This window comes from Mustela lutreola, chromosome 18 (assembly GCF_030435805.1).
Source record: "Mustela lutreola isolate mMusLut2 chromosome 18, mMusLut2.pri, whole genome shotgun sequence".
Classification (NCBI taxonomy): Eukaryota; Metazoa; Chordata; class Mammalia; order Carnivora; family Mustelidae; genus Mustela; species Mustela lutreola.
This window is the reverse complement of record NC_081307.1, coordinates 6,783,769-6,797,153: the sequence shown is the minus strand read 5'-3', so window position 1 is coordinate 6,797,153 and position 13,385 is coordinate 6,783,769. Positions and strand designations below refer to the sequence as shown.

At 36.5% G+C, this 13,385-nt stretch overlaps 1 protein-coding gene across 1 annotated transcript in view; it reads right to left on the bottom strand.

The window, feature by feature from the left end:
* Positions 1–2,496: 2,496 nt before the first annotated feature.
* The window catches only part of LOC131820570 (disintegrin and metalloproteinase domain-containing protein 18-like), a 213,905-nt gene continuing 203,016 nt past the window's right edge, over positions 2,497–13,385 (bottom strand). The window contains exon 20 of the mRNA XM_059156250.1: positions 2,497–2,660. Coding sequence (XP_059012233.1) covers positions 2,618–2,660 — 43 coding nt within the window. The 3' untranslated portion in view covers positions 2,497–2,617. The remainder of the gene's footprint in view (positions 2,661–13,385) is intronic.

The window sequence follows — 13,385 nt, the reverse complement described above, 5'->3', positions numbered from 1 at the left end:
AGATCACATCGAGGGGCCATTGGAGAGTGTTTGAATCTCAACTCTAGCATCTTTTAGTGGGGTGGCCCCATGCAAATCACTTTGCACTTCTGAACCTCCTTTGCTTCTTTGTAAATTAGAGAAAATAAAATCTCCAAAGGATGGGTTGCTTTTAGAATTTCAGATTATATATATGATTATATACATGAGATATATACCTATGATTCAGCAATGATTGATTCAGCAGGAGCTAATTCAGTGTGGTGGGTGTTTATAAAACATAGCTACCACAATCATCAAATGTATTAGTATGATCGCACTTGTATAAGAATATTTAAAATCAGGGGCGCCTGGGTGGCTCAGTGGTTTAAATCCTCTGCCTTCGGCTCAGGTCATGATCTCAGGGTCCTGGGATAGAGCCCCGAATTGGGCTCTCTGCTTAGCAGGGAGCCTGCTTCCCTTCCTCTCTGCCTGCCTCTCTGCCTACTTGTGATCCCTGTTGGTCAAATAAATAAATAAAAATCTTTAAAAAATATTTAAATTCATAATTTAATAGATAAAATACTGGTAAGTTGTATAGCCCTTTTGTGAGATAGAATTATACTTATATATTACTTGAGGAATAGTTTTTAAAAGTTAAATATCAAAATATAAATGCTCTCATTCAAATATCAAAGCTCTTTAACATAGTAAATATGAATACAATTTTACGAATGATTATGTATGAATTGATTTGTCCCATATAGTCCAAATAATAAAAAGTACAGAAAATACAAATAATGATTTCTTATTGCATGCATTTTTTAAAAAGATTTTATTTATTTGACAGAACACAAGTAAGCAGAAAAAGTACAGAAAATACAAATAATGATTTCTTATGGCATACATTTTTTTTTTAAAGACTTTATTTATTTGACAGAGAGAGAGATCACAAGTAGGCAGAGAGGCAGGCAGAGAGAGAGAGGGAAGCAGGCTCGCCGTTGAGCAGAGAGCCAGATGCAGGATTCTATCTCAGGATCCTGAGATCATGATCTGAGCTGAAGGCAGAGGCTTTAACCCACTGAGCCGCCCAGGTACCCCATTATTGCATGCATTTAAGAAACTTTGCCATCATTGCTGTTTGTCTCAATCTTCTGTGGCACTGTAATTTGTAGAAGTTGTGTTTCAGGATGTACAGTAAGGAAAACATGTGTGAGTGTAAGGGTCTACTTAGACAGAGGAAGCCATTTTGTTGTTTATGCAGTAAACTTAGATTGACCCTGCCCCTCCCAGAGGAACTTAAAAACAAGTCTGGAAAACCAGTCCCAGGTAGCAAAGACCAGATACAAGGGTGGAGACATCCAATCAGTGGGGCACGCATATATCTACTAGGGTAAATTGAAATTCAATTGGCCACCCGTGTGTGACCTAGCATGACTGTGCAGTTTTCTCTATGTGTTGCAATCTCATTGGCCACCTGTGTGTGGCCAGGCTCAACCACATGACCTTTGCTCTGTAAAAGTTAGTCTGTGAAGCTGGGAGGGGTTGCCGCTTTCTAAGAGACAGCCCCAGCCTGTCAGTTTGATTCTCAGTGCTTGGCACGAAATAAAGATTTGCTTGACCTTCGCTTTGTATCAGTCTCGCTCCTTTGATTACGGACCTAACAGTGATGCTTGGAAGCATCCTTATTCCTCAAGTGTCCTGTCATATCCCATCACTTTTTGAACTTCCAAGCCCCATCTCTCTCTCTCTCTCTCTCTCTCTCTCTCTCACACACACACACACACACACACACACGTACACACAGGCACTCACTCACCCGCCACAAAATCAGACCTTGTACATGACAGGAAGAGGCTACCTCTACCACCCATACACTTTGGGGCAGGACCCTGCCACCATCCAGAGACTTTGGGACTTGACCTCAGCCACAGCAGGTGAAAAAGTGCTACTTTTAAGGCCCCACTTCCCAGAAGATGCGCACCCTCTCCTCCCAAGTTCAGGGTCAGGCAAGTGAGGAGCAACTGTCCCAGTCCTGCTCCAAGCCTTCCAAGAAGAAAGCCCAGGAGGAGGCTGACTCTAAGCTGGCTGTGACAAGACACCGGGCTCTCCCCAGCTGGACCCGGGGTTCTGGAGCAATGTTCTGGGGCCCGCCATGCCCAGAGGCTCTGTGGATGTGGCCCTCTATGGAGAAGTGTCCTTTCCCTTAAGATGGCCCACGAAGGTCAGCCTGCCCAGGCATGAGAGGATAGAGGCTCAGCAGGAGAGACAGCATTGCGCAGCCTGCTGGTCTTAGCACTGTGGCGGCTGTTGGCTGCTTAAGGGAGGCGGCTCCCGTGGGACCCTGCAAACTCCAGTGGGTGGGGCAGAGGAGTGCACGGTCTGTGGGGAGGTGGAGGAGGGGGGGGGGCGATGGGGAGGGGGCACAGCTGCTCCGCCCATCCCGCCCCTCTGTCAAGTCGCTTGCACAGTCGCAGTCCGGGGAGCCCACCCACCGCCCCTTGCACACAGGAAGGCATATGCCAGCTTGTCCTCTGCCCTCGTGGGCTTGGGCTTTATTTTTCAAACTGCGGACATCGGAAATGTGTTCAGGGATGGGTCATAAAATGCGTTTTCTCCTTTAGTAATGGGCCATTTGCTGGTGAAATGTTTGGCAATTTTAATAGTCCACATTGTAGTTTTCTGGCACAATGACTGAATTACTGTGGTGAAGGAAAACAGAAAATGGAAATTCACAATATGTTTGGCAGCAAACAGTTGCCTGTTTTAACCATATCTACTACTGAATTTATAATTTTAAATCTCAGGTGAAAACACACATAAAAAGAACACTAAAAATTCAAAAATCAATTCTATTATAGATAAATTTGATTCTTACAAAACTAGAGTCCAAATAAAACACGAAACAAATTAAAATATGTGTATATTATTCTAGTATTGATTTATAATTTAAGCATGAAGCGAAGTAATTTTGGCTATGAAATGACTGAAAAATAAATTATGTTCATTCAATTCTGTACACATATTTCTTAGAAAAAAATCTATGTTTAGGAGACTAAGTGGTCCTTTGCCATTTTTTAATCAGGTGCTTGTTTTTGTTGTTGAATCTGAGGAGTTCTCTATATAGTCTAGATTTTTTTTTTAAAGATTTGATTAATTTGACAGAGATCATAAGTAGGCAGAGAAGCAGGCAGAGAGAGAGGGGAAAGCAGGCTCCCTGTCAATCAAAGAACCCGATGCAGGCCTCAATCCCAGAACTCTGGGATCATGACCTGAGCTGAAGTCAAAGGTTTTAACCCACTGAGCCACCTAGGTGCACCTATAATCTAGATATTAATCCATTATCAGATATATGCTTTCCAAATATTTTTTCCCATTTTGGGGGGTTGCTTTTTACTTGTTGTTATTCTGGGTATATATCCAAAATAACTGAAATCAGGGTCCAGAAGAGAGATTAATATGCTAATGTTCATTGCGGTATTACTACAGTGACTAACAAATGGAAGCAACCCAAGTGTCAATGACAGATGAACAGATAAGCAAAATGTGGTATGTACATACAATGGAAAAGTTCAGTTTTTTTTTTTTAAAGGAAGTAAATTCTGCAATATGCTACAACATGGGTGAACCTTGAAGACATTATGCTAAATAAAATAGGCCAGTGATAAAAGACAAATACTGTATGACTCCACTTACATGAGGTACCTGGAGTAGCCAAATTCCTAGAGACAGAGAGCAGAATTGTTGTTGCCAGGATTTGGAAGAGGGAGAAATGGGGACTTACTTAATGAATATAGAATTCTAGTTTTGCAAAATGAAGAATTCAGGTGATGCTTGGTGGGGATGTTTGCACACAATGTGAAGACACTCTATAGCAATGAACTATACAAATAAACATGGTTAAGATGGTAACTTTTTATGTTAGATGTAGTTTACTACAATAAAAAGTTAATTTTAAAAAAAATCTGAAGTTAGGCAAGTAACCAACCTGTATACTAAACCATGAAATGATAGTTCTTTCCAAGTTAACTTTATTGCCTTTCAATGTGTGAACTGCATATAGATTCGGAAAAAATTTTCACTTATTTAAAACAGAATTACCTAATTTCAATTTCATAAGGACTATTTTTCAAGTTATTCTTAAATTATCCTTCCATGAAAAGTTGTGCTTATATATCTTAAAATAAATACCTATAGAGAGATTCAAATATTGATTGCTCCTCCTGTTTGTAAATAGAAACACAAAAACAGGTTTTTAAAGAAAATTTAATTTTCATACTTCTTCCTAAATATTTGTTTCAGTAGCAAATAATATAATATTTAATCCTAAGATATCTATGTCTGCTTATTTTGCTTAAGTATTTACTTCTTGGTCACCTGTGTCACTCAGTTAAGCATCTGACTCTTGATGTCAGTTCAATTCATGATCTCAGAGTCATGAGATGGAGCCATGTCAGTTCCATGCGGAGGCTGGAGCCTGCTTAAGATTCTCTCTTTCCTCTCTCTGCCTCTTCTTGCCACTAGTACTCTCTCTCTCTCAAAAAAAAGAAAAATTATCTATATACCAAGCAGGTCAGAGACTGAAGGAAAGCAGATTTGCATAAGAGACGTCATAAAGAGATGCATAAGAGATGTTATAAATTCATTGTTAGCATGATATACAAAATTCTTTGGAAATATAGTTAATTTGTTTTCTCTACATATATCAAATGTAGTTACAGAAAGGATGTAACAGGGGCACCTGGGTGGCTCAGTGGGTTAAAGCCTCTGCCTTCGGCTCAGGTCATGATCCCAGGGTCCTGGAATCAAGTCCCGCATCGGGCTCTCTGCTCGGCGGGGAGCCTGCTTCCTCCTCTCTCTCTGCCTGCCTCTCTGCCTCCTTGTGATTTCTGTCTGTCAAATAAATAAATAAATCTTAAAAAAAAAAAAAAAGGATGTAACATCTGAGTTTTGAACCATAATTGGATCAATAAATGACTTACATAAAGTCAGTAATTTTCTCCTAAGAGTAATATTAAATCACCCAAAATCTGTAAGTGTGAATGAATGGTATTTCATCTCAAAAAATAAAACAAACAAACAAACAAATAAACAAGCAAACCTTATCATTGTCCTAGGGATGGTAAGCTAGGAATAATGAGGACTGAAAATAGTAAAACTAATTAGGAGAATTTTGCATAGTTTAGGCCAGAAAAGTCAATATCCTCATGGCTAAACCATGAGTGTGTGGGGGGGATAGAAATATGAGAGGCATTTTGGAAAAGTAATTAAAAATAGTATATCAACCCACCCGAAATCCTCTTCACAAAGGTAGAAAGGAACAAAGCAGTTTTATTATTGAATAAGTGCTAAACTGAACAGGTGTATTAAGGAGATTGCAAGGAGAGGAAGAAATCTTACCCTTTTATTTAACAGGACAGATACAGTCCATTTCATACATGTTAACTTTCTTTATCCAAAGTATAAAGAAAAATTCTAATTTCTTTAGGATAACCAAGAAGTTACAGCTTGGAACCAGACAACAAGGTTAAATTCCCAAGGAGCCAGAGAGACAGGAAGCTATCTTCCTTAATATTTATATTTTAAAGAGATACCTGCCTACAAAGTCCTTAAGGAAAATATTCCTAGAATGTGAAATTGACAACTTTTATTTAGTTTTCAAGAAGAATTACATACATCTCAAAGAGACAGAGAATGGATTAACAGTTACAGTTATCTAAGGAAATAAGTTAAGAAAAGGAAGTTGTGTGTGTGTGTGTGTGTGTGTGTGTGTGTGTGTGTGTGTTACTTTCAAGTGTGTTGCCTAGGAAAATTAATATTTTATTTCATCGGTTTGTATTTACACTTAAGACATACAAGGAACAAAATAGGTGTGTTGACTAATTTCAACTCAGATGATAATACTACCAATTTTAGGAGAGACAAATTTGTGCAAGAGTGGGGAGATAATCAATTGGGTTGAAGACTTGTTGAATTTGAGGCCCTTGTGAACCAGCAATAGGTTGTTGGAGACAAATTTTGATCCTTACAATTTGAATTAAACACTTAAAGTGATTTGAAGGAAAGATAGTGAATTAGATAACTTAAGAAAAAATACATAGAATGAAAAGTAGATGTCCAAAAGGAGTTTATGGATCATACAGATAATTTCAGTGATTAAGGGAACAGCAGTCAAGAGAGAAAATCAAACAAAGAGATTAAAAATTGAGGTAGGTTAGGAATTAGAATGTTAATATTGTGATTTTTTTCAAATGATTTTCTTGCACCTGTTGAGTTGATCTTTTAAAAATCCAATCTAATATTGGTTGACTATTAAGGTAAACCAACTTTGTATTCTCTGGATAAATTACATTTGGTCATGATATATTATCCCTTTTTATATAACGTTGGATTCAGTTTGTTAAAATTTCCATCCACTTTCATGAGGGATACAAATTAATAATATCTTTCTTACATTGTTAGTTATTTGCCTCCCTCATTCTTAGAGAGGGGAGTTCATGCCCACCCCTATCTGGGAAGCCTTTCCAGAAGAGTAAACAATCTCCCCTCATATGTCCCAGGCATCCCTCAGATCTCTGCCTTCACCCTTTGTGTGTCCTGCCCACACCCTGTGTGTGTGTCTTCTCTCCTGGTAGTGCAGTGCACCTGTGTTCTATCGCAGGCAGACAGGCTGAGTTTTAAAACTCTCAACGTTAGGGGCCTGGTGTGGCACAAGCCCATGTTGGCCTTCTGGGGGAAGATCTCACTGCTTTGCTACTAACATAGGTTTGCCCTACAAGAGCAGTTGCACCAAACTGCAGTACAGTGGAGTTTGGAATAAAGGTATCTCTGCACCCATGCTGAGTGGAAGGGGAAGGTAATGGATCTCACCAGATCTTTGGTTCCTGGAGAGGAAATGCACCTCTCCCAGATGCACTCCAACAAGGGAAAACCTTTTCTCCCTATATATCCCAAGGGATGCTCAGATGCCACTATTTGTTCCTGGGCTATCTTCCTTTCTTCTCCACATGAGCAGTGCCAACACCCTCAGGGCTCCATACCAGCTTCACCATGGACCTCTCAAACTCCAGTCTGTGAGCCTTGCTGATTTAAAAAAAAACTCATGAAATATCCAGTCAATGGCTTTTGGGAAGTGTTTTCCTTGTAAGATCCCCTGTGTCCTTCTCTTTCTCTCTCTTCATGACCAGGGTTTCCTCCCCTTGGCAGCATCTGCTACCTATTTCTCCCCTAAATCACATCTTCACACCCCCTTCCTTCCATATTGTGGCTCCTTCTCTCCTAGTTGTGTAGTTTGTTCTGTTCATCCTCATATTGATTTCTTGGATATTCAGAATGAGTTGATATCTATCTACCAAGTGTTCTATTAGTACTTCAACATCTTAGCTCCTCCCCATTTCTTCTTGAATAAGCTTTGATAGTTTTTGTCTTTTAGGAATTTGTCCATTTCATTTAAGTTGTCAGATTTATTAGTATTAACACTTTTTATAATATTTCCTCAGTATTCAAATTGGTAAAGGAAAAGTCAAACTCGCTCTCTTTGCAGATGACATGATACTTTATATGGAAAACCCAAAAGACTCCACCTAAAACTACTTGAACTTATACAGCAATTCAGAAATGTGGCAGATTACAAAAATCAATGCACAGAAATCAGTTTCTTTCTTTTATACTAAAAATGAAAATATAGAAAGGGAAATTAGATAACTGATTCCATTTACTATAGCACCAAGAACAATAAGATACCTGTGAATAAACCTAACCAAAGAAGTAAAGGATCTGTACTCAAGGACCACAGAGCACTCACGAAAGAAATTGAAGAAGACACAAGAAGATAGAAAAGAATTCCATGCTCTTGGATCAGAAGAATAAACATTGTTAAAATGTCTATATTGCCCAGAGCAATATATACTTTCAATGTCATCCTGATCAAAATTCCACCAGCATTTTTCAAAGTGCTGGAACAATTTTAAAATTTGCATGGAACCAGAAAAGACACTGAATTGCTAAGGAAATGTTGAAAAAGAAAAACAAAGCTGGGAGCATTACGTTGCCAGATTTCAAGATTTACTACAAATCTGTGATTACCAAGACAGCATGGTACTGGTACAAAATAGACACATAGACCAGTGGAACAGAGTAGAGAGTCCAGATATGGACCCACAACTCTATGGTCAACTAATCTTTGACAAAGCAGGAAAAAATACCCAGTGGAAAAAAAGACAGTCTCTTCAATAAATGGTGCTGGGAAAATTGGACAGCTATGTATAGAAGAATGAAACTCAACCATTCTCTTACACCATACACAAAGATAAACTTGAAATGGATAAAAGACCTCAACATGAGGTAGTAATCAGAATCCTAGAGGAGAACATAGGCAGTAACCTCTTCAACATTAACCACAGCAACTTCTTTCAAGACATGTCTCCAAAGACAAAGGAAACCAAAGAGAAAATAAACTTTTGGGACTTCATCAAAATCAAAAGCTTCTGCACAGCAAAGGAAACAGTCAATAAAACAAAGAGGTAACCCGCGGAATGGGAGAAGATATTCACAAATGACACTGCAGACAAAGGGCTGATATCCAAGATCTATAAAGAACTCTTCAAACTCAACACACACAAAACAGATAATCACATCAAAAAATGGGAAGGAGATATGAATAGACACCTCTCCAAAGAAGACATACAAATGGATAACAGACTCATGAAAATATGTTCATCATCATTAGCCATCAGGGAGATTCAAATCAAAACCACATTGAGATACCACCTTATACCAGTTAGAATGGAAAAAATTAACAGGACAGGAAACAACACGTGTTGGGGATGATGTGGAGAAAGGGGAACCCTCTTACACTATTGGGGAGAATGCAAGTTGGTACAGCCACTTTGGAAAACAGTGTGGAGATTCCTTAAGAAATTAAAAATAGAGTTATCCTATGATCCATCAGGCAATTGCACTACTGGGTATTTACCCCAAAGATACAGATGTAGTGAAAAGAAGGGCCATATGTACCCCAGTGTTCATAGAAGCAATGGCCACAATTGCCAAACTGTGGAAAGAGCCAAGATGCCCTTCAATAGACGAATGGATAAAGAAGATATGGTCCATATATATAATGGAGTATTACACAACTATCAGAAAGGATGACTAGCCAACTTTTTTGGGTCCATGTCAATACATGGATTGGACTGGAGTAGACTATGCTGAGTGAAATAAGTCAAGCAGAGAGAGTAAATGTGGTGCTTATTTCTGGAGCATAAGGAATAACATTGAGGACATTAGGAAAAGGAAAGGAAAAGTGAATTGGGGGAAATTGGAGGGGAGATAAACCATGAGAGACTGTGGACTCTGAGAAACAAACAAGGTTTTGGAGGGGAGGGGAGTAGAGGGTTAGATGAGCCTGGTGGTGGGTATAAAGGAGGGTACATACTGCATGAAGCACTGGGTGTGGTGTATAAGCAATGAATGAATCTTGGAACACTGAAAAAATAAAAAATAAAAAATAAAGCAATGGGGAAAATCTCGTCATTACTAATAAAAAATATATATGAAAGTGAAAAAAGTTCCTCAGTATTTTTTCATTCTCTATAAGATCAGTAATGAGGGATCTTCTCTCATTCTAGATATTTGTAATTGTTATCTCTTCTCTCTCATTCCTACCAATGTGGCTACACAGTTAGTACTTTTTTTTTTTTAAGATTTTTTATTTCTTCATGTAACAGAGAGATCACAAGTCAGCAGAGAGGCAGGCAGAGAGAGGGGGGAAGCAGACTCCCTGCTGTGCAGAGAGCCTGATGTAGGGCTCGATCCCAGGACCCCGAGATCATGACCTGAGCCGAAGGCAGAGGATTAACCCACTGAGCCAACCAGATGCCCCAGTACTTTTTTAATGTTACCCAGAAAACAATATTTGTTTCACTGATTTCATATTTTTTTCCTGTTTTCCATTTTGTTATTGCTATTTCCTAAACTTAATAATTTCATTTCTTTTTTACATGGGGTTGAATTTGCTCTTCCTTCTCTAGTTTGTTTGTTTGGAAGCTTATGTAATTGATTTAAAATTTCTTACTTTCTGATATAAATTATTAAGAGTGTAAGTTTTCCCTTAAAGTACTGCTTTATATATATCTGACAAATTTTATCATATTTTTTTCAATTAGTGTTCAAATATGTTCAATTTCCTTGGTGATTTTTTCTTTGATTAGTGAATTACTTAAAAAAATGTGTGCTTTCCAAACTGTTTTAAGATTTTTTTACTGTTATTGACAAGTGTAATTCTCTTTGTTTAGACTACATATTTTTCATGATATGAATTTGTTTGAATTTACTGTTACTTTTTCATGGCACACATTTGACCTAACTTGTGAAATGTTTCAGGTGTATTTGAAACAAATGTGATTTCTGCTGTTGTAGTGAGATCTTCTGAAAGATCATGCGGCTAATTAATATTTTTCATTTCTATTTTATTCTTACTGTTTTTAAATCTATTTGTATTGAGAGAGAGATGTTGAAACTTCTAATGATATTTGTGGCTTTTTCTCTTATGCAGCTAATAACAGAGCTTCAAATACATAGAGCAAAGGCTGTCAGAACTGAAAGATTTTATGTGCTCTTAAAGACTTGATCCTTTTATTATAATTATAATGATCAAATTATGCTTTTTGCATAAAATAATATTTCTTCTTCAGACTACTTTGATAGAGATACAGTCACTTTAGCTTTCTTTGGGTTGGTGTTAGCATGGTACATCTTTTACTTTTAACCCATTTGTTTCTTTAGATTGAAAGTGGATATCTTGTTGATAGTATATGTTTCTCTTGATTTTATCCAATTTTACATTTTCTGCTTTTTTAAAAAAATTGAAATACTTAGACTATTTAAGTTTATTGACTTGATAAGGTTGGGTTTCAATTTAATACCTTGGTATATATTATTATTGTCATTTTCTTTATCCTCTTTTCTAGATTCTTGGGAATCATTTAATAAGCTTTTGGGGAGCCAAAGTTAGTTTTACTTAATTTTTTGGAATAATTCTACATCTATAGAAAGTTTAAAAAATTTTACTGGGAGTGTTCATGTGTATACCCTTCACTTAGTTTTTGTTCATGGTAAACACTTGCATGATTAATTATATTGTCAAAAGCAGAAAATCAACATTGGTATAATTTGCAGAGTTAATTTGGATTTCATGATTGTTTACATGAACTGACATGTTTATGTGTATATAAGTGTATCCTATCTTATTACACATATAGATTAGTGTGTTCAACACAAAATCAAAATACAGAATTGTTCCACACCAAAATACAAACAAACAAACAAACAAACAATAACAACAACAAAAAGCATACAACCCCTACATAGTACACCTATCTGCCTTACTCCCATTTCCTAATCACTGGTAACTACTAATTGTTCTTTATTTCTATAATTGTAATGCAAGTACTTTATATAAATAACTTCATATAGTAGCTCTTGAGCTTTGGGGTTTTTTTTCTCATGTAAATCCCTTGATATCCAGCAAAATTGTGCCATGTATTAATAATTTCTTGCTATTCCTGAGCAGTACCCATGGTATAAGTTTTCCATAGTTTGTTAAATGAGTCATCCATCAAAGGATTATTTGGATAATTTTTAGTTTTTATCTATTAAAAATAACATTGCTATGGATGTTCATTTACAGGTTTTTTGCATAATTGTAAAAGTTCTCTCTAGGATAAATACCCAAGAGTAAAATTGTCAGGTTTTATAATAAGGCTAAGTTATATGTCATAGTAGCTATGTGTTTTGTATTTCCTCCAGCAATATATGAGTGATCTAATTTTCTTTATCTTCATTAGTACTTACTATTATTATTATTTTTTTAATCTTAGTCAATCTGTTGGGAAAAGTGTGATATCTCATTGTGGCTTTAATTAGCATTACTCTAATGACTAATTATGTCAGGCATCACTTAATGTGCTTGTGTGCCATCTTTATACATTCTTTGGTCAAATCTCAGTTCATGTCTTTTCCCTTCGCTAACCAAATTTCTTTTTAATTGTCTATTCTGAACTTTAAAATATTTTACAGATAAAAAAATTTTGTTGGATATATGGTCTATACATTTGGATATATGGTAATATATATTATATAAATATATTCCACCAGACTGAAGCTTGTCTTTTTACCTTCTTAACAAGGTATTTTTTAGATCAGATATCTCTAATTTTGATCACATACAAATTTTCCTTGTGGATCATCATTTGTTTCCCTCCTCCTTCTCCTCCTTCTTCTTCTACTTTTTAAGATTTATTAACTTGAGAGAGATAGAATGAGTAAGAGAGAGAGAGAGAGAGAGCATCAGCAGAGAGGGTAGGGGGATAGGAAAAAGGAGAAGCAGACTCCCAGCTGAGAATGGAGCCAATGGGATCAAGATCCAAGCAAAAGGTAGATGCTTAACCCACTGAGAAACTCAGGTGACCCTCATGATTTGTTCTCATGTAAAATAACTCTTGGTATAGTCCTAGATCCACAGAATTTTTTTTGTGTTTTCTTCAGAAATTGCATAATTCAACTTATTAAATTTGTACCCATGATCCAATTTTTTTAAACTTTTATTTTTAAGTAAATGTATATACATAGGAAATTGCAAAGGCATGTACAGAAAGGTTTCATGTACTTTTTATCCAGTTCTCCCATATTAACATGTTGCCTTACTATAATATGAAAGCAAGATAACTGACATTAATACAATCCACAGAATATGCTCAGAGTGTACCATTTACACATGTATTTGTGTGTGTTTGGTTTTATGCAACCTGATCACATGTGTAGCTTCATGTAACTATAATCACATCAAGATACAGAACTATACCATCAAAAAAGTTCTTGTTGCTACTCTTTTGTAGACATACTCACCCACTCTTCTCATTATCCCTAACTCTTGGCAACTACTGCTGTATTCTCCAAACCTGTAATTTTTAATGCAGCAAGAACTTTATATAACTGGAAGCATAGTGTATATAAACTTTTGAAAAGGGTTTTGTTTCACTTAGCATAGTTCCCTTTGTGTCCTCAAAATTGTTTCTATCAATACTTTGTTTTCTTTTATTATTGTGTAGTATGTGGTAATATGGATTTACCATAAGTTGTGTAATGATTTATGCATTGAATGACCTTGATTTACAGATTAAGATATTGTGTATTAAGTTATTGTGAACATATGTTCTCAAGTTTCTGTGAAAGCATGATTTTCATTTCTCAAAGATAAATGTCCAAGAGTGAAATTGTTAGATCTGTAGCTCTCTGAAGGAAAATGATTTATTGGGAACAGGAGCAGTTCAAACCTAAGGACACTGTCATACACTATGAAGATTATGTTGGGTACACAAGGCTTGTAGTTCATGAGAAAAAGCTAAACTAAAGACCATCTAAAATTTTAA